Raw genomic sequence first — 27562 nt, 5'->3', positions numbered from 1 at the left:
TACGAGCTTCGATTCCGCTGGTCAGGCGCGAACAACACTCAGAAATGACATCGTGACGAAAATACCGCGGTATCGTCCGTTCCACTTGGCTGTGTCTCGCAGTTCCATCTAACAAAAGGCCGACTGAATCGATGTCCGCGTGCATACTTAGCGAGTGTGCCCCCCTGCGTGTTGACCACGTTTTACCGCCCGAAGGCGCAGACGCGAGTTCTTGCTATAGCTTTGGCACTGTCGACAAACATTATCGCGAGATCGTTGCACGTTGAGCGTTCTTTCCTTTTTTTTATTGTGCTTTCTTCTCAAGCCACAATGTCTGCGTATGTGCGCAAGCCATCGTGTCGGATAATGCAAGGCCGAGGGAAAGCCCCGGTAGAGGCCTCGGGCTGCTGCTGTTGCTGCGGCATGGGCACGACCGACGCAACCTTTAGGGCCGCCGATGAAAGGGAGTGCACGCGCGGAGAGAGTTCGGAGCGATTTGCTTGGGGAGAAAAGGTTATTGCGTTCCTTTCACGACGCCCACCGATCGTGCGTCCCACTTGGCCGGAAGGCGCGCGTCGAGACGCCGAGCCCAAGCTGCAGCCGAAACCTGCACGTCGCCGTCGGTTGCTTGACTTCAAGTTCAAAACCGTGGGAGGGAGCGGGGAGACAATGGGAGGCAGGCATGCACTATCGTCGTCCCAGTTTGTTCGCCCGTCTGTTGGCTTCGTCAATATGCGCGCGCGCCTTGCTGGTAAACTCGCGGATGCATTAGGATCGTGCACTTCGTGCAAACACGACACCGAGTGCGCCGAGGGTCCCTCTCTTCCTCTCCGAAACACGCTCGTTTACCCGCTCCAGCGGACGGTGGCCCGCGGCACGGAACGGCGGCTGCTGCTGCTTCTCACGCATTGCGCGTGCACTGTGTGTACGTTTACACACGCGCGAGTTCCGCCTGTTGACGATGGCGGGGCTCGCACGTATACTCGCGCGAGCCGATTATTTGAGCAGCACACGCACACACACATTCGTGATTGTGTTGTCCTCGTGGTGCGAGGCAAGGCAGTGTGTCGCACACACAAAGAAGAAAGAAACGAAGAAAACCGTCAGTTGCGTGTCAGTAATGTGTTTAATGGAGCCCACGATGTTGGTGGTGGCGTATCGAACAAGATGGAGGCGACTATGCGTAGTACAGTACACTCAATAGGGAAACTCTGTTCAGATGACGAATCCCCTGTTTGCAATTTTGCTGTACAATCTGAATCAGAGCAAATTAACGTTTCTTTTTCATGCTTTAGTCTATCCTGGTCAGTCTATCAGGCTAACGTAGATTCGAATGGCGAAATAAGATGCATCAGTTCAGAATTTAAATCAGAATAAAAATTCTCCCTTGCACTATACTGCTTTAGCGGCATTCAATAGAGCGCGCTCAGGCATATACTATACAACGAACTATCTCTTTCCTTATTTTTCTTCCGCATTCCCCGCGCAGTCTTCAGTACTTCATTCAAAACAACCCTAACTATGAATGCCGTGTTCATCTGGATGATTTCTGCTTCCCTTGGCCGCCGTACGTGACTCCGAGACCGGCCTGTCCAGTGGCGCCGGACTTAGCAGCGGCTCCACCGGCTCCTCCCGCTAGCGCGGTATACAGACCGCCGACAGCGTGACCGGGATGTCCATGGTATCCGGGAGCCGCAGCTACCGGCCCGCCATACCCGTGACCAGCTGCTGCTCCTGGACCAGCGACTAGCGATGGCCCCGCGAATCCGGCCACCTGACCGCCGTAGCCACCCCCGTGGCCGAGGGCGTGCAGGGGAATGCCAGCTTGACCGGAACCCTGGCCGAGAGGGTACTGGCCGACCGGTCCGCCGGCGAACTGGACGACGTGTCCACCTTGTCCTGCGAGACCAGCGGGCAGCCCAGCCGCATGACCCCCGGCTGCGCCAAGGTACGCGCCACCGCCACTGCCAGGATATGCTCCGGCGTGAAGGGCTGCAGACGGAGGCACGGCGTAGACGGCGGGGCCACCGCCAGCGTGCCCTCCTGGTCCAGCTGCCGCACTACCGAAGGCTGTACCGGGAGAGCCCGCGTGTCCCCCGCCGTAACCCTGGCCGATCAGTCCGTACGCCTGAGGTCCAGCCACATGCGCACCCGCCGCACCTCCTTGATCTCCGCCGTATCCCGCCGCACCTCCTTGAGCTCCACCGTATCCCGCCGCGCCTCCTTGAGCTCCACCGTATCCCGCCGCGCCTCCTTGAGCTCCACCGTATCCCGCCGCACCTCCGGGAGCTCCGCCGTATCCCACCACACCTCCGGCAGCTCCGCCGTATCCCACCACACCTCCGAGAGCTCCGCCGTATCCCGCCGCACCTCCGTGAGCTCCACCGTAGCCCGCCGCACCTCCGTGAGCTCCTCCGTATCCCCCCAGAGGCACCGGACCGACAGCTCCCGCTGGACCTGGGTGTCCCGCCGGGTAGGCTGCTGCAGGTCCTCCGGCGCCGTATCCTGGTGCTCCGGCGCCGTATCCTGGTGCTCCGGCGCCGTATCCTGGTGCTCCGGCGCCGTATCCTGGCGCTCCGGCGCCATAGGAAGGTCCACCAATGGCTACCAGCTGTTGGTGACCGCCGCCTGCGGCACCAGCGTACGCTTGAGGCAGGAGAGCTCTAGGGTATCCACCGGCTCCTGCTGCTGGTCCTCCGGCGCCTGCCGGGTTGTAGCCATAGCCAGGAGCGAAGCCGTAACCGGCCCCGCCGCCGGCGGGAGGGGCGCCGGCGTTCAAGTGCACGCCGGGCGCACCGTGGGCGCCTGCGCCAGGGTAGCCAGACGGCCCCGGGCCGCCCGCTTGCGCGGTGGCTGCTCCAGCACTGGAGGCGAACACTGCAGCGGGCACCTTGACCGGTTGGCCATGGTTTGGTGAAGACCCGAGTCCTTGAGCTAGTTTGTAGACTGGCGTGCCGGATGCTGAAGATCCACCAGAACTGCTTTGGGAAGCATCTCCCGCTCGGACGTGTGGTCCGAGAGACGCGATGAGGATGACGCTCAGGAACTGCGACATCGAATGGGATAGCCACGTGTGAGGAGACGTAGGCGTGAACCCACTTGTCAGGTGTGCAGCTACATGCTAGGCATGAAGGTTTTTGATGACCACTAAAATAAAGTTGCGCATTTTACAACAGTGCCTAGCCGCTAAAGGGTACTCAATATTTGCTGCTGCTAGTTTCTTTCTCTTCTCTAAGCGCGCAGTAAAAAAAAAAGGGGGTGGGGGTGGCGGGAGTGTCCGCAAGAGTACGCGTAGTTATCGTGTGTGAGAGGTGAGGTGGGAATTAGAAGACAGGGTGATGTCGACAGGCTGATAGAGAGGTTTAAGTCCAGCAGGTAATGTTATGATTGGCAATGTAAACCTACATTTGCGCACCGGTATGCGACATGTGAAATTTTTCGCGCTACCGCACGTGTGCGGCGGGCAGGCGGTGCGGCGTGCGGCTCGAGCGTAACTCGGCCTTAAAGCACACGTGCACACTGGCTGATCTCGCAGGTCACGTGTGCACAGGAGGAGAGCTGCTGCGGAACAGTTTTCCTTTCTTTTGTTTCTTTTTATTACGCTATCTGCTAAATATACCACGCAAGCGTTCACATATTTTGACATTCGCTAGGCGAGAATGCACAGTTCCGTCTGCACTCACGGAACCCGTTATTTTGTTTTGATCCCTGCCTTTGCCAGCGAATATATTTGTGTTTAAACAACCATGTTATAAATCTAGAATTTTGTTATCGACACGGAAGCAGGAAACTGTATTTAAAGGCAAGTGATGCTGGCCTTGCCTCTTTCCAGATTCTATAAATGCATCTCTCTTGCATCTGTGTAGAATAGCAAACCAGGGGCCTTGTAAAGTAAAGCTATTCCATTTTTATGCGAAGCATATTACGAGGGCTCAACCCAGCTCCTCAGGCGCGGCGGTGACCATGAAATCACGTGACACCGTGACGTCACGACAGAGGAGAAGTGGCTTTGGCTCAACTCTTGCAAGACGGGCTGGGTGGGAATCGAACCAGGGTCTCCGGAGTGTGGGACGGAGACGCTACCACTGAGCCACGAGTACAACGCTTCAAAGCGGTACAAAAGCGCCTCTAGTGAATGCGGTGTTGCCTTAGAAACGCGCTGTTTCTAAGGCGTGCGTCTCTTGCTCAGGCGCACATTTCGTTGCCGCGCCGAACGCTGCTTTGCTCGACGCTCACCGCGTCCAATGCGGGGCGCGTAGTCGCTGCCCTGTAGCCCATTGTCTTACACCCCTTGGCGGGTCGACGGGAACGCTGTCGCGTTCCACTCTTGAAGGCGAAGAAGTAATGCATGAGTTGTTTCTTCGTCTAGCCGAACCAAATATAGCCAAGCAACAGCAGTTCACCAGGCTAAACAGTGGTTCAACAACTAAAATAAAGGCTAGTATGCTTCGCATCCTGGGCTTAACCTTACCTAAGCCACAGCCATTTTTTTTTTCCATTTCAATCTCCTGGCGTCACATTTACGTGACCGCCAACGTAGGCATCGGGCGGTGAGTCGCAGCGTTGTTTTAACCAACCTGGCAAACGCTCTCCTCGTTTATAGGAGATCACTTTTGTTTGATCTCAAAGCGAATGTCACTTCCTGCTTTGACAGGTTTTGCTCATCTAATTGGCTGGCAAGAGGCGAGGGGCCCATTTAAGCTGAGAGGGTATCGGCGGGGCCGAGCTAGCGCAGTGAAAGTAGATAACCGGATCAGAGGAGCGGTTCCGGCGTCTGCAATTTGCTCCGCTTGCCCTTGCTTGTATTTTGCTGTGGTTGGTCGAAAATCGCGGCGGCGCGCAACGGAAGGTTAAAGAATGGCGCTGAAAGGGATCATCAGCGAAGGAGTGTTGGCAGAGCGATGTCGCAAACGTGCCAAAAGGGCCTGACAACGTTATACTGCCACGTAAAAATGTTTCTTATATACACTAATAAGTTTATGCGCCCCGGAAGCTCCGAGTAGCCCATGTCCGAGTGATCGCTAGGCAGACGGCTCCTATTCCTTTTGGAATGGGCAGTCTCCGGTTATTCCGAAAAAAAAATCAGTTTTGTTCGGCATATTAATGGCATCTTTAATGCCTACACGTGGTGACGTGGTGGTGACGTGGTGGTGACGTGGTGGTGACGACGTGGTGAGTTTTCGTAGTGTTGCGATGTCGTGTTACAGACAGGCGCAATGGGTGCAGTCCGCGAACGTTTCACCAATAGTCCAGGGCTAGCGGCAAGAAAGGTGTAGAATGGGAAATGATTATTTTTCTTTTGTTTGGCCTAATCATGCACAATCAGTGTGTGCACGTCATATCAGATGGGGAGTTCTCGCAGTTTTCGTGACGTCGCGTGATAGATAGGCGAATTGGGGGTGGCCCGAAAAGTTTTTGACCAATCGCGGAAGGATGATTGCACGAATGGAATAGAAATAGTTTGGAATAGTTTTACGGTATAGTTTCCCAGATGTACGTCTGGCTGATGTCTCTGACTTTGAATCGGTATTTGTCGCTCTGTCTCTAAACGCTGCGAGAGGGATATGTGTGCGGTGCTTTAGGTACTCTCACTGGACGGTATATCTCCTGCGGCGAATATGTACATATGAATTTGAAGCATAGAAACGCTTTTCTCAAGAAATACTGAACCAATCTTGATAAAGAACAGTCCGCGAGAAAAAGTCAAACAATGGAGGTTGTCGGTAGCAGACTTTTGGTTTAGGCCATTATACTTTCTTACAAAATTAATGAAAAGACGTAAATGGAAGGTAAATGGTGGATGAATTAAGTTACAGCTTTGTAATTTCTTGCTGAAATTATACGTATCAATTATGTTGAAAGAAACTCATTGAGCATTCGATGAGAATGAAGTTTTAAAACAATGTATACAGTAATGGGTACTTGAATTAATTTATATACGCGAGTCCTGCAACTGTCATTTACAAGATAGCGGCAGCACTTATAGCATATAGAGCAATTCAATATTCCTCCGTTTGTACACTCCAATTATTAGCGTTTGCATAATCGCCGTGCTTGTTATTTTTGTTTTTATTTTATTAAGGAGTTACAGTCTCTGAACTTGATGCGTAACTGTTTTTTTAGAAGGTTCAAATTTGCAAACATTTGCGCAATTTCTGAAGGCCTAAGTAAATATTTACTTGAAAGACGTATTAAAGCATGGCATTTCCATTGAAATCTAAAGAAGAGTAAATAAAATCTGTTCGGCCGTTGTCTAAACAGAACATTACCGCGTTTAACGGGTGTTTGAACAGAGCTTGTAGTGACTAAAGCTGTGAGTCTATGTCTTTGCGTTTGAAACAGAAGAAGCACTGCGCAGTTAGCTCAGTGCCGGGATAGCTGAGATGATAGTGGCCAGGCACAGGCCAACAAATGGGTGTCTTGTTTCGCGAATTCAGCGAAGGCTAAGGCGCTAGCTTCCGAACATGGAAGAGCAAGCATAAGTGGAAGGGCATGTAGTAAAGTCTTAACAGCGTCGATTGTGTAAATAGCGTTGTCGTACTACAACTTCATAGGAAAATCGTTGCAACTACAAAAAAAAAAATAGCAATCCGTATTGCGAGTAGCTGTTCACGTCGCTATTAACACTGGAACTATACCGGAATGTACATGGGTCGAAGACGCTTTATCTTCATTACGTATGCGTTAGAAAGAGAGCAAGATGAGCAAGCTCACTCACCCATCGAACACGTTACTCGAACACTACACGTGCAATTTTGACATGCCATGAAACACCGTTAAAAAGTTACAAGGTTTCACGAAGTATACAAAAGCGGACGTGTTCGGCGTCGGTAATACCCAGAAAAACAACAGGGTTGTATAGCGCAATAAATTTCCGAATAAAAAAGTAATTACCTACACAATAAAGGAAGCACATCGATCCTTAAATGACGCTTTCACTCCTGACACAATCATCCACCAGCTCCTGCGCCCCCGAAAATTAAGCGCTCTCCAAATACTCCATATGGCTGCCACATAAAGTGTGCCAGAGCACTCGGAACGAAAAAAAAAGCAACATAAACGAAATCTGCCACTTCAAATATGTTTGGATTTCGTCATAGGCGCATGATCGATTCCACATTGTCGATGACGCAAGAGGAGCGAAATGAAGCAGGCGAGCGCGGGTGAAAAACAAAGCCCGCCAGTGCCTAGAAGTCGCGCTGCGCCAGGACTGCTCCACCAGCGGCGCGGAGTGACGCAAGAGCTGCTCCGTACAACGCAGCGGCGACGCATACGCTAGCGGGACTCACAGCTATCATGGCGCCCTGGGTGGCTGTGGCTGTGGCGGCGGCGAGGGCAGTGACGGTAGCAGCAGCGGTGCGGGGCTTCCGGTGCAGGGCGCTCTCGCGCACTGGCTTCCCTTGGGCTGACCACCCGTCCTTTAAGTATAAGCGCCGATCGGGGCCAGCCGGCCGCCCGCGGGCGATGGAACCGCCCCGGCGCTGCTACTGCGGGGACGACCTGCTTCTTTGTTCACAGGACGGAGACCACGACGACGACGACCAGCGTAGCCACCGCCGTCGCAGCCCCGCACGTGGTCATCCCCGCGCCGCCTGCATGTGTTGCGCCGTTCGTCGCCGCCGCATTTCTTTTTTTTTTTCCAACAGCGACCCATCGCGAGCTGGCTTTCTCACAGCCTTCCTGCCAAACGGCGTTGCACCGTTGATTCATAACCACCGCTGCGTGGGTGCGCGTGGGCATACTTTCGGTTTAGGCCCTTTGTCAAACGGCTTTTCGTTATTCAAAAGTTTCGCGAAGCTCGGTTAGCGAACGAGAGCGTCCCACCCGCCTCCCGCGACGACCCTTCTCTCAGGGTCCCCACCCTTCCGTTCGATCGAAAGGCGTCAGTTATTTCTCCGCGCAGAAGGTCGCGCGAAGGACGTCGGCCGCGCGGTGCCGTTGCACGCGCGAGCTGACCGCACGCTCACGCGCGCGCGATCAGCGCGCGGCGGCGCCTTGCACGAGCGAGCGAGAACGCGCTTTGCCGCCGAGCGTTTGTCGAGGCCTTCCCGTGTCGCGGCGAGAGAGTGGCGTCGGCGCCGGGCGGAGCCGCGCCGGCCCAAACGAGCCCGACTAGCGGAATCGGAACGCGCGCCGGCCACTCCTCGGCTTTTATAACCACCACCACCACCACCACGAGGACCAGCACCGCCGCTTAACCAGGCCGCCGCTTCGTTACCCCTTCTTCCTCGCGCCGGCCGCGCGGCGACACAGTTCTCGCAGTGCACGGACACGTATGCATCGCGCTCGCTGCGCCCGCGGCACTTTCTTCGTGCAATCAGGTGACGACCTTGCGCGGTGGTTGTGCGTGGCAGACCGCTCGGCTATTGCGTCCCGTGGTCGCCATCTGTACGCGACCGGGGTGTGGACGCACGGGGGCGTTTCCCGGCGCCAACTGGTCGACTGCTTGGAAAAGAAGCATAGTGTTGAACTATATCGATACTGGGAACAGCAGATCAGGAAGGAAGCGTTTTATGATAACTCAAGAGGCAGTGCCATACGCTTTGAAGCCCTACGCTTTGAAGCTAGGTCAGGATGTCTTAGAACGCGCAGCTATAGAAAGAAATTTAACGAAAAAGAAGACACATGTACTGTGTAATCTTTAGAAACAATAGAACACCTCATATTAGAATGTGATGGTATCCATCGCTATGTCGATGCGGGCACAGTCACGCTTCCTGAGGCCCTAGGGTTTAGAGATGACAATAGTCATGTAAATAAATATGCGGTGGAAAGTAGCAAAAACCGTTTGGAAGATTGGTGGCTCAAAAGCAGAGAGGTGACATACGGTTAAAGGTGTAGGAAGGTGTATTTAGGGAAAATGGCGAATTTTAATAACTTCCAACACAGTTAAACAAAAATAAAAAGCGTACATAAAAGGCAACTGCCATCACCCCGTTTCAAAGGGGACGCTCCTACCTTCCATCCATCCATTCATCCATGTTCGACCCCTTGCTTTGCACTCCTTTCATTCCTCACAGGTGAAGGACCGAAGCGCGGCTTTCGGAGAATCGCACCTTACGAGAGTTAGTTGAATTGGAAAGGCTTCTTAACTTCGCGTTTAAAGCCGTTGTTGCTTTAAGGCATTTTCGTAGACGGGAAAAGGGCTAAGGGGCGTGCCCCAACGCTGGCTGAATGCCGATAGACAGAATCCTGCACTTTGAAGACCTTGTGGTGCGCGGGAAGTGAAAGGTAATTAGCTGTCAATAGCTCAAGTGGATTGCTCAGGGTGCTGGGTTATGAGTCATACGACCTTGTATTATGTTTTACTGTATGTGCGCTGCGGAGATTGATGTTTATAGTTAGCTTTGTTAGCTGTACTACTTCATTTTCAGAGTCTCTCTCTCTCCATATATATATATATATATATATATATATATATATATATATATATGGAGAGACATCTGTTAAGCCTCAACAGTTTAAGACCAACGCAGCACAGAAGAATAGCGCCGATACCGTGTCCGCTGGCGTCAGTATGTAGAAGAGTGGGTGCGGTGTTGTCGAAATGACAAAGCAGAGGTTCGGACTTGAGGGCACGCTTGGGGGCGTCAAAAGCAGTTTGGCATTCGTCCGACCATACGTAGGGAGCTCCAGAAGGAAAGAGTTGATGGAGTGGCGCCGCAAAGGTGGAAAAGTTACGTATGAAGCGCTGGAAATACGAAGCTAGGCCAAGGAAGCTACGCAAGTCTTTGACGCGTTGAGGCCTGGGAAAGTGAAGGACAGTGGTAATCTTGTCGGGGTCAGGTCGAAGGCCGGCCTTGCTGACAAGGTGTCCGAGCACTTTAATGATTCTGCTGGCGAAGTGGCACTTTTTTGTATACGCCGGAGAGAAAGTCCCACCCCAGTATAAGCATGTGAGCACAGGAAGTCGACACTGCGAACTGGATACGGTGGCGTATCCCGTCGATCGAAACTCTAACGGTTCATTGCGCCGATGGCCGAATCACAGCATTATTTGCACCACGAAGAAGAGCTCCACTGTAAGGTGAAGTAACTTTGCGTAGACGAGAGCACAGGCCAGCGTGAATAATAGAAATAGCAGCTCCCGTATCAATCAATGCTAGGACTGGTACACCTTCTACACACACAAATAAAGTATTGACCGGGCACGCTGGAGGAATTGTACTCCGTGCGAGCCATGCAGCTTCCCCCCTCCCCCCCCCCCCCAAACTGCACCATCTAGTTTTCCGATCGGTAGTCAGGAGTGCGCGTGGCTGGTAGCAGGGGTGATGTCGAGCGTCGGAGAGGGGAGGGCGAGCGGCGGCGCCCTGGACGGTAGTTGCGAGGCGCTTCGGGAGGTGGAGAAAGCGAGCGTGGGGAGAGCCGGCGCTGGTAAGGACTCGGCGGAAGCAACGGGTCTCTCTCATAAATATCGTAGCCACGGCGTTCTTCCTGTTGTCGTCTTCGGCAAAAAAGCGATATGTGCCCGCGAATACCACAATAATAACAAATGGGGCGGGGCATAGGCCGGGTAGTGTAAGATGCTGTGGCAGGTGGACGGGGTGGTAGAGTCGCCAGATGGTTGGGGGCAGTAGCAGGAGCAGGGGGCGCTGTCCGAACGAACGCTGGTTGCATAGCCGCAGCCTGAGCATACGAGGTGGATGGCGAAGGAGGGCCACAGCTCGCAGCGCAGGTCATGGAGGACAGCTCCTCTTTGATGACATCGTGCAGGCCAGGGACCGAAGGCAGAGGCTGGAGACCGGGAGGACTGAGCAGACACACGCTTGTAGCTCTTCGCGTATGAGAGTCCTAATCAGCATACGCAGGTCAGTATCCGACGAAGGAGGCGCGTCACCGGTGACAGGTTGTAAACGGATGGCCTGCAGTGCGTCCAGGTGTTGGCAAGCCGCGATCACATCGTTAACGCTATTGGGATTCTTGATCGCCAGTCCCAGTGTATCCCTTTCCCACTGTAGTGTAGTGCAGTGTAGTGATCCCTTTCCCCAGGGTAGGGTAGCCCACCTGGCTCAGTCCTAGTTAACCTCCCTACCTTTCCTTCAACGCACTGGCGATCTCTTGATCGCCAGTGCGTTGAACGCGACGTGGGCAAGGCCCTTTAGGATATGACGAACGCGGTCAGACTCCGTCATGGTGGCGTCAACACGGCGACAAAGGGCGAGGACGTCCTCGATATGAGAGGTGTATGTTTCTCCGGGAAGTTGCGTGCGTCCATCAAGCTTTTTCTTAGCGATCTCAGAGTGCACTTCGGGAGCGCCAAAAATCTGCCGAAGCTGGTGTTTGAATGCCGCCCAGTCGGGCAAGGTGCTCTCGTGGTTTAGAAACCAAGTCCTGGCAACGTCATTGAGGTATAATGCGACGTTGCGAAGCTTATACATATCATCCCACCGGTTGCAGTCACTCACGCGGTCATAATTGTCCAGCCAGTCATCAACGTCGTCCCTCCGAAGGCCAGCAAACATGGTGGGATCGCGCTGCCGCGTGCTGATGGTCCATGAAGGAACGGCCGGTGGGGCAGAGACGGTGACGCCGGAGGCTCCTGGAGGATCTTCTTGGGGCATCCTGGCGGAAAGGTGGAGCAAGCGGCGGCCTGAACGAAGCTCCAGGGAAACTCGAAGGCGTAGAGGACCAAGGGATCGAAAGCAGCCTCCACCACTCCAACGGTTTATTTCGCAGGTCGCGCGCTGGAGACGATGACGCTGGCCATGATGATGAATATACACAGATGAAGAAGATGAAGGGGCAATATAATCCTCACAATATATATATATATATATATATATATATATATATATATATATATATATATATATATATATATATATATATATATATATATATATATATATATATATATATATATATATATATAGAATGATCATATAATGTCGTCAGATAATGAAGCCTAGCATAGAGGTAATTAGTTGTCGTTTGTGAAATGTCAAGAACAATGAAGGAAAGATGAATGAAATTGACGAAAAGAGATAACGGTCTTATTGCTTGGGAGCGCTGCCATAGGCAATGGCATAATTTACACAAATAAATGCCTTTCTCTCATTTGCATCTCTCTCTCTCTCCCTCTCTCTCTACGCAAATAAAGAAGGAAGGAAAGAAAGAAAGAATGCGAAGAAATCCGAAAGTGATTAGCCTCAGGTCTGCAAACATAGAACTGACGAGCGCGCGATCAACCGGAACTCCTAAGCGAAAGTGAAGTCTAGGGGCCTCGCAGAATACGAATACTGAACGTAAACAGCGTGTCGCCTATTTACCTACCTAGTGCGTTTATTTGCCGCACGTCACGAGAAAGTTAATCTATCGCTATGCAAGAGACAGAGAGAAATTGCCCGACAACTCTTCACTCGATCCGCACGGCTACGTGTGAGCGACCTAGAAAGCTTTGAATGATTTCCGTTGCAATCGCATAGAAAATTAAGAAAGAAAGACACCGCGTCCCATTTCGCCATATAGGTTGCTGTGTGTTTTCATAAAGACGGTTACACTTGTTTTACTCGGCGCATCTTCTTTCAGCCTCATCCTAAAGGTTATAGACAAGCTTTTTTTTTGCTCCCACCAGGCATATTACAGCAGCCATGAGGGAATGTTACTTGATGAGGGAAGGTGGGCGGAATGTGTCAGTTGCATTTTTTTTTAAAACGTAAGCGCACTCTCGCGTATGCGACGGAGCGTGGCATTCCGCACTTTTCGAAGTTCTGATCTATCTCTCGCGTGACAACCTAACGAGAGCGTTCCTTCCATCAATCTTGCTAAGTTATTTTGAACAGAAATTGCGTGTCCTTCTCGAAAGTGGTGCAGCACGCAAACACAGGTTTATAGCCGTGCCGCTAAACTGATAACGCAGGTATACAGAAGCGGTGAAAAAGGGAGCGAGTTGAAACTCACTTTAATCAAGCATCCACTCAGACAACGACACGCTTGAAACACGGCTTTCTAGATCGTTTCCTCTTCTTCTTCTTCTTTTTTTGGCTGGAAAAGGTTACTCCCGCTCTTACAGCAGCACCAGAGTGTAGACGGGGCGATTAATCAGGCAGGATAGGAAAGTCTCTTTGTTTGACATTCGTTTTTCTGCGAGCAGGTGAAGAAATTTGGGTTTAAAATGGCGTTGGTTCCGGCGGCCCCATTTGGCTTTTGCAATTACCCAAAAGAACAATGGAAGAGGAAAAAAGAAAACTCCGCAGACGTATGCAAATGCGAGCGACAGACTGTGAAGTTGTATAAGCGAGTTCTCGCACCAATCGGAACTCCTGGAGGTCTGGCTTGCCATTCTGGGTTGATTTCGTTGGAACCAAACGAGTCTTGTGCAACTCACTCGCAATGCTCGAGGTCAGTTGACTATTTTCGGTATATCCGGTGTGGTCGTTCGTTATACCTGAGATTTTGTGCACACTTTAAGACACTCCTCGAAATCTATTTCAGTTTTTGCAAAAGCTTCACCATATCTCACGCAAGTACTTCGCTATAGCCGAAGTATTTTCATACGTTTTGCTATACCCGACTTTAGCATTTCTGTATGCTCTCCGTTATACCCGACACCTGCTACTGTATCGTGAGCCGGCTCCGCAATGTTCAATGCTACACTACATGGGGTGCGACACAACAACGACGTAGACACGAGTAATAAGGCGAAGGAACGACAACGGCACGGGCAGACCACACGTGTCGGATCTGGAACCGAATGTTGAACCGGAACAAATGGATTTCTCAGATTCGTAGGCAGCGTTGCTTCTAAGCTGATATTTCAGGAGACAGAAACATACTATTGATAATGACGAATCAGAGTGCGAATTCTCCGGCCTGCGCTTTACAGACGCTTTTTTCCGTGCTCCCGTATAGGCGTCGCAATGTTTGATCGCGGGGCGACGCGTGTATTGCTAACCTCAACCGGCCTCCGCTGCCTCTGTTTACAAAGGACGCGCACAATCAATGTGCGGCGCAGCAAGCCGCTGTTTCGGTGTTTGTCGCTGCCAGTAGACTGCGTGAATGGCGCGAATCTTTGGCCAAAACTTCACAAAGCATGTGAATGTCGTATATCCATCCTTTCTAGCTTATTAGGCCTTGCCCAAATTGTGCGAGCACTGACGTACGGTGCGCGTTCTGGAAGGCATAACTAAACGAAAAAAATTGTACGCACAGAGTACGTATTTTCGACCGCTCTGTTAAATGAGGATTACTGTCATGCGTTAATCGTTTGTTTCTTTATTTACTGCCCATGGCAGGGAAGCCAAATGTAATGGGGTTAGTTCAGTAGCTTCTTTATGTTCGATGCCATTACATTACTTATTTTCTACGTATTCACACGTGAATGTATCAATAGCTTTAGATTTCTTCATACGGCACTCCAAGCTTGAAACATCCACGTTTTCAAGTTTTATAATATCTCGCAGAAAAGACGTAACATCATTCGTTACTCGTTTACGTTGTGACTCGGGACGAAACGCGTTCAGCTTCGATCAGTTATACGTAACATGTGTAAACCATTGATTATTCGGCATACTCTCTTAACTAGTGCACTCATATCTAACACATGACTGCGAGTCTCAGCCAGTTTCAGTGAATTAGGCTGGGCTTTAGCGGCAACCAGAAAGATAACAATAACAAGCGCGAGCGCATGTACTGAATCGCTGTGCTATCTGGCCATCATGTTTTTGTGGGAACATTGCCTTTGATGAAAAATAGTCACGAAATAGTTCTTCCGCAGCAAAACCCAGGTTGGAGTTTGACGACGAGTCGTCATTTTGTTCCAGTGTCAGGTGCAAAGAAACAAGGACGAAGAAAAAATGGGAGGGTAGTATAGCTACAAGCAAAAGCAGTAATAACAAAATACCATTACCGAGTGGTACATTTTCTTTCCATGCTTCTCCACTGTGAACCCGAAGCACAGCAAGCTGATCAACTCTTAGTAGAAATACTTGTGTGAGAATGCCGCATTTGTCAATTCACTAACTATGGGAAGCAGCTTTACTCTGGTGCGCACGCGCACATCATATTTCGCAGATTAAAGAAAAAAAAAATATGTGGGGTTTATAGCGTCCTCAAACCACAAATTGTGTTATTGGGTACGTGGTAGTGCTGGGTCTAAGGATTCATTTCGACCACCTGGTGTTCTCTAACATTTGCCTAACTCTAAGTAGATGTGCATTTTTGCATTACACCCTTCTCGGAACGCGCCCGTCGCAATCCGCAGTTGAAGCTTCGCACTGGTCTTGAGGCAACAAATGTCTATGCTGAACATCTTGAAGGGGCAGCGCAATATGACGAAGACAGGAACACACGGGACAGCGCTGTCCTGTGTGTTCTTGCCTTCTGCCTTCGTCATATCGCGCTGCCCCTTCAACATGTTCAACCAGTACCAACTCGCCCAAATGTCAATCCTTCTGCAAAGGTCTAGGCGCGGTTTAATTCTCCATGTTTTTACAGTGAGTGAACTAGCCAGGGAGAGGGGCCTGCAGCATGAGTAGGGCACGGAACAAAGTCGAAGAAGAACGTTGCGTCAACAACAACGACAACGACAAAAGAAAAAAGGTATGCAGAAACGTCGACGGTAATTGTCAATGTAAGCGAATAGCTGAATGCATTTAGAAAGCTATTCGCTTTAATCAAGGAATGATCGGCTTGAATTCGTACATTTCAATACAGTGAGGATAGTTAGTTAGCGCTTGTTGTATCATTGAGTAAATGCGTAGAAAACAGAACCGTTCACTCATTCATCTGTAGCGATGCTGGGGATTTCCCCTGCAGCCGTCACAGTGGGAGAAGGTAGCTCGAGAAGATAAGTGCTATTCTTCCCAAGCGTTCTGTAAATGCATCAAAACTTTGAGATTTGAGTCGGTATATCTTAAATAAACGCTGGACGCAAATTCAACTCTGCAAAACGCAACTTTGCAACACATGCTGTGTCTCTATGCTGTGAGCTAAGAATCTCACACCCGCCGTGGTTGCTCAGTGGCTATGGTGTTGGGCTGCTGAGCACGAGGTCGCGGGATCGAATCCCGGCCACGGCGGCCGCATTTCGATGGGGGCGAAATGCGAAAACACCCGTGTGCTTAGATTTAGGTGCACGTTAAAGAACCCCAGGTGGTCAAAATTTCCGGAGTCCTCCACTACGGCGTGCCTCATAATCAGAAAGTGGTTTTGGCACGTAAAACCCCAAATATTATTATTATTAAGAATCTCACCTAAGTTAAAAAAAAATGCAGAAAGAAGGAACAGAAAAGGCTGTTACTTCAGGCAATGTTACGACGGCATGCATTCAACAGAGCCGAGCTATCCTTCTCTGAAGAAAAGGTATGCTGTTAGGCTAGACTTCGCTTTGTGTGTGCGTCTATGTTTCTGTTCATGTCTTGTCTTCCTATAGCGCAGTTTAAGATTTTTCTTATACTTCCCATTGCTTATCTTCGCAACCTCCGCAATAGCCTTGGTTGTTTACAGAAATCTGATGAAACGTTTCTTTACCATTACAAATACCACCTGTTCCCAAACTCATAGTTCACAAATAAGTTCGTGAGAACGAGGTCGTATGGAATTTTTTTTTAATGCGATATATTTACTGTTGGCGTTCGGTGACTAACTTGCCCCCCAACTTGGTTGCTACAGAGCACGTGCAGTGGGTATCGACGCATTTGTATCGGTGGTCAACCACCAACCACAGGCCACGTAAGCGGGCGCAATATCCAAATCGATTCGCTATAAAAAGGGAAAAAAAGCGAAGATAATGATGTCTGGATGCGTGCCGACGCCTGTTTCTTCGCTAACAGGTTGTGCTTTATTTGTTTACGAGCCCTGTTGGTTATTTTTCTTGCCAGACAAAGTTTGCTTCACAGTTTTTCCACCCGCGAATTCGTCACGCTATGTAGCATGCCGCAACATTGAGCGTCTGCCGCAAGATAGATAAGAGCATGACACAATAAAAAAGCTTGAAAAATAACCGCGGCTGTCTGCTTGAAATTGGACGAAAAAAAAAGATGTTTGTTTGTTAATAGCAACTTTTCGCGCATGTATAGCGAGGGCCATAACATCCATCACAAGGAAGCTCGACACGAAAAGTTTAGAGCATCGAGACGGAGCGCAAATATAGAAGCAGGTTTTATTCATCGACCAGGAGGTGAAAACGGCGAAGTGTTAGTTTTGTTCTAAACGTACCGTTCTTTAGCAGAACTGAGTTATTATAGTTTGGCCACATATCCATCAGTTCGCCTGCGTTAGAGCTGCGCAAGCCTTGGTAACTTTCTAACCAAAACTTGTTATATATAGGCCAGGATGTATCCTTTAATATATAGGTGGAGTAAGTCTGACGACGACGAAGTTACTCAGTGCTAGAACGCACCTGTGCCAGCTAGCCAGTTTTTCGTCAAATTTTCGTCAGTCTCTGCAGCGCTTTCCGCGTCCTGGCTTGAGGTGATGGACGCGGAACGTTTCGCAGGCTCGTGCAGCCAGAAGTCTGCAACTGCAAGCTCTTCTATGAGTCAAGGCACCTGGTCAACCACCAGTGAACGCCCCAGAAAGACTCTTACTCCTGTGGCCATGGATGCAGAGCCTATTGCCGGCCCGTCTGGCCAGATCACTACATTGACAAGCTCCTCAAGGAAACGAGGCACCTGGTCCAGCACCAGTGAAGACACAGAGGTCTACTCAATCACAGGTGACGACTCATCCGATGACAGCTTCGTGTCGGTGAGGAGCCGAAGGGCTAAAAGGAGGCTTATCAAGGCGTCGTCACCAGCGAGTACGTCAACCATGCAGGCAGGCAGTGAACGCTGGCCGCACACCATCCTCTTCATGCCAGTGGATTCTTCCTTCAACCTTCGAGTATTGAACAGGCAAGCTCTCTCTGTTTTTCTTGAGGGAAAGGCGCCAAACGAAATCAAGGAAGTCCGGCTGAACACACGAAAGAATGTTCTAGCTGTCGACACAGCCCGTGGAACCACGCTGGAGACGCTACGACAGATCACAGAATTGGGGAACATAAAAGTACGACCGATCATACCTATGGATGGGGCCTGCACTGCAGGCGTGATCTACGACGTTGACTTGGCTATTTCGAACTCGGACCTGCCAATTCTAATCAAACCGGCATACGAAGGAGTGGTCATCACGCACGTATGCCGACTCGGCAACAGCCGTTGTGTGAAGATTGTGTTCAAGGGGGATTCCATCCCTTCACACGTAAAGGTCGGTCACTTCCGACATGTCGTACGGCGGTTTGTCCCAAAGCCGCTTCAATGCCACAAGTGCTTCAAGATCGGGCATGTTAAGGGCGCCTGCGCAAACTCCCCAATGTGCCCCCGGTGCGCGGAGTCACACACTGTAGATGTCTGCCGTGCAACAAACTTTAGGTGTGGCAACTGTAAAGGCACCCATGAAGCGACGTCTAAAGAATGCCCAAGACTCAAAAAAGAGTTCGAAGTTCTGAAGCAAATGGTCAGGGATAACTCAACCCATAGAGAAGCCTCAGAAAAGATCCGGCGTCGACGTCGTCATCGACGAAAACGCTCAAGACAGGGTGGAGTTCGTGCGCCGCTTGTGCCAACGCCATCATCCTCAAATAGAATGCCCGAGAGCACAAGGAGACCTCAGACGGGAAACGCTGCCCCCGTGGAAGAGTGGCCGACGCTTGCAAGCTATCAGTCTTCTAAGAAGCCTCCACGCTTGACGCTCCCATCGAAGCCCGCTTCTGTTGGTGAGGCTTCAACAGTCGACTGCCAAATGATCCCGGTGCTGCGATCTATTGTGAATGTCATCAGGGCCATGCTGACAAGCATTGACACTCCATCTGCTCGAAGTGGGCTACAAGTGCTCGACGCGCTGAGCCCCGTCCTAGCAAGCCTTGAGTGAAGCCATGACGGACAATCACCAGTCATTTCGTAAGGAGGTCAGAGAAGCGTCGATCCTTCAGTGGAACGCGAGAGGTCTAAGATCTCGCATCGCCGATTTTCGTCAATTTGTTCTCACTAACCGATTTCCAATCATTGTCATCTGTGAACCAAGATTATCCCATCCAATAAGACTATCCGGCTACGAGACAACATTCTCATCAAGCGACATCAAAAGCAGCAAGGTCGTCGTGTTTATTCGCCGTGAACTTACTTACGTCGTCCAACCGGTGCAACCTCATGACGACAATCAGTATGTGCGCATGACTGTTAAAAATAGGAATGTCACCTTTGCACTCTTGGGGGTGTATCTGTCTCCATCAAGCCGATTTGACACCAAAAGGCTAGAAGACATCTTAAAAACACAACCTGGTCCATGGATTATCACCGGGGACTTCAATGCACACCATACCATTTGGGGAAGCTCTAAGGTTAACGCGACGGGAAGACGACTAGCTTCCTTAGCTTCCAACAACGGTCTCTACCTGCTGAATGACGCGAGTCCAACATTTCTGCGGGGAATAACGTACAGCAGCTGCCTCGATTTGACTTTCGTCTCCCACCGCCTCGCCACACATGTTAAGTGGTTTTTGGACATTGAAACGCACGGAAGTGACCACATCCCCACTTACCTCAAGATCACGGGAATGTCTAACACGTATACGTCCACCACGATACGAAGAATAGATTGGACTGTCTTTAAATCCCACATTGAGGACGCTTGTCACAAAGGCCTCTCTTGTGGACTTCAACAAGCTATCAAGGAAACGGCACAGACAGCCACGCGCACACTCACGTGTTCTCCAAGGTATTCAGAATTCGACCTGGAATTGGAGCGGCTTCGTGCGATTCGCCGTCGTGCCGAAAGAAGATATCGACGCACTAAGTCAATTCAGGATCTAAGAACAGCCAGGCGAATGCAAAAGAAGATACAACGCCGCATGGACAAACTAGAGGCTCAGCGGCGGTCGAAATTTTGTGCGTCGCTAGATCCCCGCAAACCGCTATCTCAAATATGGAGAACTGTGCGTGGTCTACGTTCTGTTCCGGAACAGCGTTTCCCGTTTAAGGCCCTAGCACTATTCCAGCGCCGACAAGACATTGATGTGGCGGAAGACTTCTGTGCTATGGTTGCGGGCCAGCCAACTCGTACAGGTTCGCTTACATTGAACCGTATTCCAGATTCACGAGATTCACGCATGGATCTGCTTTTCACGACGCAAGAGCTTGACGCGGCGCTCGCCCTATGTAATCGGTCATCGTCGCCTGGTCCGGATGGCATATCTTACCGCATGCTATGTCACCTTGGTGAACGGGCACGAAGAACACTCCTTAATATCTATAATGAGTCGTGGCAGGAGGGCAACGTTCCCCAAGATTGGAAGATCAGCCGCCTGGTGCCGCTTCTTAAGCCTGGCAAGTCTCCCTTAGAGATTACTTCATACCGACCAATTGCGCTGGCAAGTTGCGTTGGGAAGGTAATGGAGCGAATGATCCTCGCCAGACTTGAGTGGTACCTTGAACACTACGAAATCTACCCGGACGCCATGGCTGGTTTTCGACGTCACCGATGTTCTATCGACAACGTTATCGATCTGGTAACCTATGTTCAACACCAAAAGACGTGTAAGAGGTTATCTGTCGCAATGTTCCTAGACATAAAGGGAGCCTACGACAACGTTCTTCATGACGCCATACTTGAAGCATTGGAATCGGTGGGCCTAGGCGGTCCATTATATCGTTGGGCTCGCAGTTATTTACATAGGCGGTCTCTCTTTCTTAACACTGAAGCTGGCCCAACCTCGCAATACTATACGCACCATGGAGTTCCACAAGGCGGTGTCTTGAGTCCCACACTTTTCAACCTTGTACTCATTGGTCTCGTGGAACGACTTCCGAGCACAGTTAAAATATCAATGTATGCCGATGACATCTGCGTCTGGGCATCTGGTGTGACACGGCCGCAAGTACGCGCCAGGCTTCAAAAAGCTGCCACGTCAACATCGGCATACTTAAATGAACAAGGCCTCAAGATCTCGCCAGAAAAATGCGCATTGGTCGCGTTTAGCCGAAAGCCAATGAGATCATACGATGTCTCTATCGACGGTCAAAGCATACCTTATGTCAGGACGCACCGATTCTTAGGCGTAATAATTGATCGTGACCTCTGCTGGAGTCCTCATGTGGCCTACCTAAAAAAGCGCCTGACAGATATCTCTAATGTGTTTAAGTTTCTTGGAGGAAATGTCTGGGGTACTTCAGTAAATGCAATGATGCAGCTGTACAGGACGCTCTTTCTTGGGTACTTGCGATACAGCTTGCCTGTGCTGACCAACACCTGCAGAAGTAATATCCGCACACTCGAAAGCGTCCAGGCCCAGGCACTTAGAGTGTGTCTTGGATTGCCGCGGTGTTCGTCAACGGCTGAAACAATTGCCATTGCACACGATTTCCCAGCCAAGACCCATATAGTCATGGAAGCGCTCAGAGCACACGTAAGACACCTTGCTCGAGCCCCTGCCCATCATCTAGCCTCACTGCCAGAGGATCGACCACGTGCTTCCTTTTGCGAAACAGTCCTGCCTTATCGTGCATACCTTCCATCAGGTTATACAGCTCCAGCGAAAGTTCCGTTTCCACCATGGTGCTTGGCTCGAGCAAATGTTCGACTAATGGTACCAGGAATACGAACAAAGGCCCAACTCTCGTCTCCAGCACTCAAGCAGCTTTCACTGCTCTTGCTGTATGAGACTTACAACGAGCATCATCATCTTTATACTGACGCTTCAACCACGGTGAATGGGTCTGCAGGATCGGTGATCTTTCCTGCAAAACCTTCCACAATTAAGATTCGACTATCTCACCAGACTACATCGACTGCCGCGGAGCTTGCTGCTATTCGTTGTGCACTTCGTGTAATTTCTGAAGAACTACCCAGGAAATGGAGCGTGTTCACTGACTCCAAGGCTGCTCTTCATTGTTTGGTTTCTGCCCTACGCCGAGGACCCCACGAACAACTAGTTATGGAAATCAGACTGCTGCTTCACCACCTCGTCGAGCAAGGACACGACATCACGTTGCAGTGGATTCCAAGCCACTGTGGCATAATGGGCAATGAACTTGCCGACGCAGCAGCACGATCTGCACACGAGGAGGGCTTACAAGACTCCATTCCATTCTCAAGAACAGACGCTGCAACGAAAATTCGTGTGCTTGCAAATGAAGCCATCAAAACTTTATGGAACACACCCAGCTTAAAGCATACACGTCTACACCGACTGGACCCATCCCTTCGACTTCGACCCCCGCCTGGACTCTCTCGACTCGAAACAGCCGTACTTTGCCGACTGTGGCTTGGTGTCGCCTATACAAGATCCTTCGCCTTCCGAGTCGGTATGGATGACAGCGCGGCTTGCAGACACTGCGGCGGCGAAGAGACTATCGAACACGTGCTTTGCCACTGTCCTCGATACAGCGCGCACCGGCTGTCACTAGCGACCGCGTTGGCGCGCCTTGACGACAGGCCACTTTCAGAACAGTCAGTTTTGGAATGCCGACGTGACCTGTCGTCGCAGCAAAAGTCGGTGAAGGCTCTGTTGACTTTTCTACGTGACAGTGGCCTATTAGAAAGACTCTAATGACCCCATTTCGTCCCTTCTCATATTTTTTTTTCTCATGCTTTCATTTTTGTCACGCTCTTCTTTCCGTCTTTATTTCCCCTTTCCCTTCCCCTAGTGCAGGGTAGCAAACCGGACGTTTTAAGTCTGGTTAACCTCCCTGCCTTCCTTTCATTTGCATCTCTCTCTCTCTCTCTCAATATATAGGTCATTCGACGCCAACTTTTCGAACAGTGGTGCTCGAGAAACATAATTTCTCTCAAATAATTACGAAAATATTACAGGTATATAAGCATTACAAGAACAGTATTTTCCCAAACTATTTTGAACGAAAAACGATTTCTGGCCATGTGAACGCCATTTGAATTTCACTAAATGATGGAAAACCAGGTACAAAAAAGAAATTCGCCCAAGATCGACCGTCTTGGGCATTATTTCAGAATTTTGGGTTTTGCGTTGTCTGATCATTGTTCTTTCATTACAAAACAGTTTCACAAAATAACTTCATATTTTTGACTCCTTAGCACAGAGGTGAAAATGCGCAAATTTTAGCGTTATTGCGAAATTTTTCACGAAAGAAGATGAGAGGAGGAAACCTCAAATTACTTTTATAGAACTGTCACTAAAGCTCACTGTCCTCTCAAATTTTATTTTCGCCCATGTGTTGCTCCGAGGCTCCGAAATAAAAGCCTGGATTTGGCAAAAACGCTATTTTGGCCTGTTTAGACGTTAGTAATACACTAAGGTGGTCCGTAAAAAAGTAAGTAGAAGAGCGGATATCATTGAGAACGATAACAACTTTCACGAGGGAAATTTTAACCAACGTAATTTGCGTTTTCATAGAGAAAAAATAAAACTTTGAATTTGAGTCCCACCATTGCATTACTTTGGTTCCTGCTTCCACTTCACCTGATAACATGTTGGCAGGAAATACAAGCCAGGGTGATGCACATGGTGGTCTGTGTTGTTAGGAATGAAAGCCGATATCCCCAGAACTTCGTAAGAATTTGAATCTTGAAGGTATGCGTGCTTAAGGTAGATCGAGACTGCGCCCTGCCATGCTACTGGAGATGCTGGACGTGAAGCGTAGGGCGGGCCACAAATCACTTTCATGAGCGTGAGCTGGAAGCACCACTTGAACGAAAAGCGTTCAGCCACCGTGAAACCAGTGGAAACATACCGATTATTTGGTGAGTATTTTTGATAGGGAGCTTTATTGAGCATAATTCACTAGTTCTGTGATGCCTATATTATTCTTCTTGCTACTTCGGGCCAAATAGACAGTAGTCGGCAAGGTTTTTATTGGGGCACGAACCACAAGTCCTTTGTGATGTCACACCACAGGAAACCATTTTCACAGAATAATTTTTTATAAAAGTAGTCTGAGAAAATTAAAGTAATTTGTGGCCTGCTCTGCCACTTAGGCGGCCGCATATGTATGCTTCCAGTGGCGTGTAAGTGCGCTATGTCGATCTACCTTAAGGCACTTTTGTCAATGGATTCCTAGGCAGCGCTCTATGGGCGAGGCTGTCCGCCATATCTCATTGCCTGTGATACCTGTGTGCGAGGGCACATATTGGAAACGTATCATGAAGCCTTTGATATGGAGATTGTGCACCGAGCGTAGGGAGCTAAGATACTCTTCAGAAAAGCGGTGATGTGCCACTTCAGTTCTTCGTGGAGCTCACCTCACAAGCCATGTGTGATCAAGGGTCTCAAAAGAAACCAAGCCACTTTACTGCTCCGCGTTCGCACGGGCTCTGCTCGTACCCCTGCGTGGATGTACAAGACTGGCCTGGTGTTGTCTCCATTATGTTCAACGTCTGGTGTGTGCGGGGACATAGAACATTACTTTATGTGTGTACGGCATATAACGCGGAAAGGAGTGCGTTATTCGGGTCCCTCAAGAAGACAGGAGTTCCTCACAGTTCTCTTCAGGAAATTGTTTTCCCGCGCGGGAACTAGTTGTGTAGGAAGGAGGTTTCTCGCCTTCTTTTAAATTACCTGCAGGACACAGATTTGGCCTCCGCATGGTAACCTTAGGAGTGACTATTTGTAATTGTGAGGTCTGTGTCTGATTTATGTGATTTGTTTATATTAAGTGTGGCTACGGTGAAGCGATTGCCGGCTGCAACTGTAAGGCTAATCCCACCAGTAGTCTGCAAGCACTCAACGCAACAACTCAACTGTAAGCATATACCTTCAAGATTCAAACTCTTACGAAGTTCCGATGATATCGGTTTTCATTCCTAACCATCCACGCCGTCATATATATATATATATATATATATATATATATGTGTGTGTGTGTGTGTGTGTGTGTGTGTGTGTGTGTGTGTGTGTGTGTGTGTGTGTGTGTATTCACACTGGCGCATTCTCGAGAACGAAATAGTGCGCGACATACGCAAGAAAGATATAGGCATGCATCATGCGATTCGATGCAACATTCGGTCTCACACTTTTATGTCGCAAATATGACGCAATTATTGCATTGAAGGTGTCTCTGGTCTGAACCTATATGTACCAGAGAACGAGCGGGGCGGCACATGTCTGCGACTAGCAGGCCACAGTACACCGAAATATGCGTATCACATTGCATTCGTGGAAGCACAAAGTTACGCATCTAGTAAGTTGTGGTTGAAATATCTGAAGTAGTTGTTCCACCGAAAAGTCTTGAATATCAGAGGCGACTGCTCTGCGATATGCGCGGAGTGAGACTTAGATACACAGTCCCCTCCATATGCCTAAGCGCACACTACACAGTCAGAATCACAACCCAAGAATACAAAATTATACCACACCATTACAATATAAAGCGCCCTTTCGATCCGGATTACTCGTTTACAAAGACGCTCTCTCCTATGTCTACTTGGCTATGACTTTTATGCGTTCACTGGACGCATGCTACGAAACGTGTGTTTGAGTAGGGTTTGCCGTTGAGCTAGTTGGTACATTGTGTTAAGAACAAGAGCAGCGCAGGAAACGGGACAAGAGAGATAGAGACAACGCGTTGTTCTTGCCTCTCTTTCTAGTCCCATTTTCTTTGACGCTGTTTTCTTTCGTATAACGTCTGTTTAGGCACCGTTGTTCGCTTAATTCAGACTGCGCAGGAATAACCGTCCTTCTCATTTCTACTTTCGTTCACATTGTTGGGGCTTTTAGATGCGTACCAACTCATAATCTGGAATACGTGCTTTTTATTCACGAATTTTGTTGGCCTCCTGTGAAAAATTTAGCTGTCTGCTCCTCTACGTGCTACGCTTTCATGTTGCTTCTTTGCCCGTCCATGAAGGGCCACCGCAGTCATTAGGTTCAGAACGCAACTCTTACTTTATAAATACATTTCATAGAAGATAGCTTGCACAATTACCGAGTATTCTACAAGAAGCATTTTGACTACAGCCATGAGAGTATACGATAGGGATGTATTTTAAAATAAGCTGTTTTTTCACTTGGTGGTGGACGAAGCGTGTGACTACACTGGCATGAAGTGCGCGGGTTTCCAGCTCTAAAAGAACGGGGACAAGTTTGTGAGATAACGCACCTCACAGAATTAATACATCGACGAGCTAAGTTGAGTAAAGATGAATGCATGGACGTCCGGAGGGGGGGGGGATATTATGGGTTTCTGTGCAAATTGACATTCCACAGAATTAAATAGCACTCATCCTGACGTCAACTCAACAAACTCCAGAAGAAACGGAAGGAAATCAACGTTGCCAACTACCAACTTAACGGAACTATGAGCTCTAACTAAAGGAAGCGAAAGAAAGACACGTGCAGACAACGAAACGGCATATTTCATCCTGCCGAGCCCAGACAGGCCCTCCAGGGACTGGTCCTCCGAGGCGCAGACGAGTAGACCTATAAATAATGGTTCACATCAGACAAAAGCCGATCTATACGAGCCTTCTTGATTTTATAGGGACAAATGAGCTCTATGAATTCATTTAATACCTAACCCCTGAGTCCATGTGTACATTATTTCCATGTGTACATGTGTACATTATTGTACACATGTGTACAATGTGTACATGTGTACAATTATCCATGTGTACATTATTTTCTCTTTATTATTTTCTTTTCTTTTTATTCATGCAGTTTCTAATATAGAAGCTTCACATATCACTAATATCAGACGTTTCCAGGTATAGGGAGTTTACCAAGTGAAAGGACTATCTACAACGTGACAATATCTTCACGTAAAAAAAAGAAAGAAAAAGAAGGCAAACTGTCATCGGAACAAAGTTATGAAGCACGGGAAGAAACGAGAGGAAAATTATATAAGACCACGTGAAAAATAGAACCACGAACAGGTCACAAAACCTTACGAGAATAGGAAAAGCACACATATACTGTTACTAACAGAGATTTGATTAAACCCCTTCCACGAGAAAATCCCGCAAAGCTTTGAGACCTTATCTCTGTTTATCGGAACACAAGCAAGGTTCAAACACTGCTTTCTCACAAAAAGCGCGCCTATATTTAACGCCTTTAGACGATTGCGAAGGATTTCTCTTTGTTTGTCATGTTGCAGGTGTTCACTGAGACAGCGCTTCACAGAAGCTTTCGTGGTGTAGGAGCACGCGTTCAGTCTGCGGTTCATCTTGAAGTTTACAAATGTGCGATGCAAAGTGTTAAAGGTATATAATAAATACGACTTGTTGTTACTCTTCCGTGGTTGTACTGTTTGACAGATTACGCTTTCCATTCGCCCATGGTGCATTTTTGTCGGTGCACTGATTATGTGCGCCAATTTTTTACTGCACTTTATTGTTAACTGTTGTGTAATCCTCGCTTTGTAAGCTTTTAGTGTATAAACTGTGTTACTTTTGGCTTGAAAAGAATGCTGCCCGAAGAGTCGAAGTTTTCTATGGGTTACGCAGACGTCTAGTCAAGTCATTGCGTAGGATTTTTGCCTACGTCCCTTTACATTCGTGTGCTGCTCAATAAGAAAATTGATTTGATTTCACTAGGCTTCTTTCGCTCACCAAACCACGTTGCCCGCCATAGTTTGCACAGCAGGCTGAGGAGGACACGATCGAGGCCTCCCTTCAAGGCCTCAGGACGTCTTCCAGT

General features: G+C 49.2%; 1 protein-coding gene and 1 long non-coding RNA gene across 2 annotated transcripts in view; one reads left to right on the top strand and one right to left on the bottom strand.

Moving 5' to 3' along the window:
• LOC139054635 (uncharacterized) overlaps positions 1 to 27151 on the top strand; it is an 89610-nt gene extending 62459 nt beyond the window's left edge. The window contains exons 2-3 of the long non-coding RNA XR_011511379.1: positions 15415 to 15519; positions 27021 to 27151. This is a non-coding gene — a long non-coding RNA (uncharacterized lncRNA). The remainder of the gene's footprint in view (positions 1 to 15414; positions 15520 to 27020) is intronic.
• LOC135902437 (uncharacterized) lies at positions 1087 to 7759 on the bottom strand. The gene is made up of 2 exons (XM_065432497.2): positions 7269 to 7759; positions 1087 to 3025 (listed from the first exon to the last, which is right to left on the bottom strand). Exons 1-2 carry the CDS (start codon positions 7275 to 7277, stop codon positions 1514 to 1516), a joined length of 1521 nt encoding a protein of 506 aa, XP_065288569.2. The 5' UTR covers positions 7278 to 7759; the 3' UTR covers positions 1087 to 1513.
• Positions 27152 to 27562: the final 411 nt, after the last annotated feature.

This window comes from Dermacentor albipictus, chromosome 1 (genome assembly GCF_038994185.2).
Source record: "Dermacentor albipictus isolate Rhodes 1998 colony chromosome 1, USDA_Dalb.pri_finalv2, whole genome shotgun sequence".
Taxonomy (NCBI): Eukaryota; Metazoa; Arthropoda; class Arachnida; order Ixodida; family Ixodidae; genus Dermacentor; species Dermacentor albipictus.
Note: the sequence above shows the minus strand (reverse complement) of the source record. Positions and strands in the feature narration are given on the sequence as shown.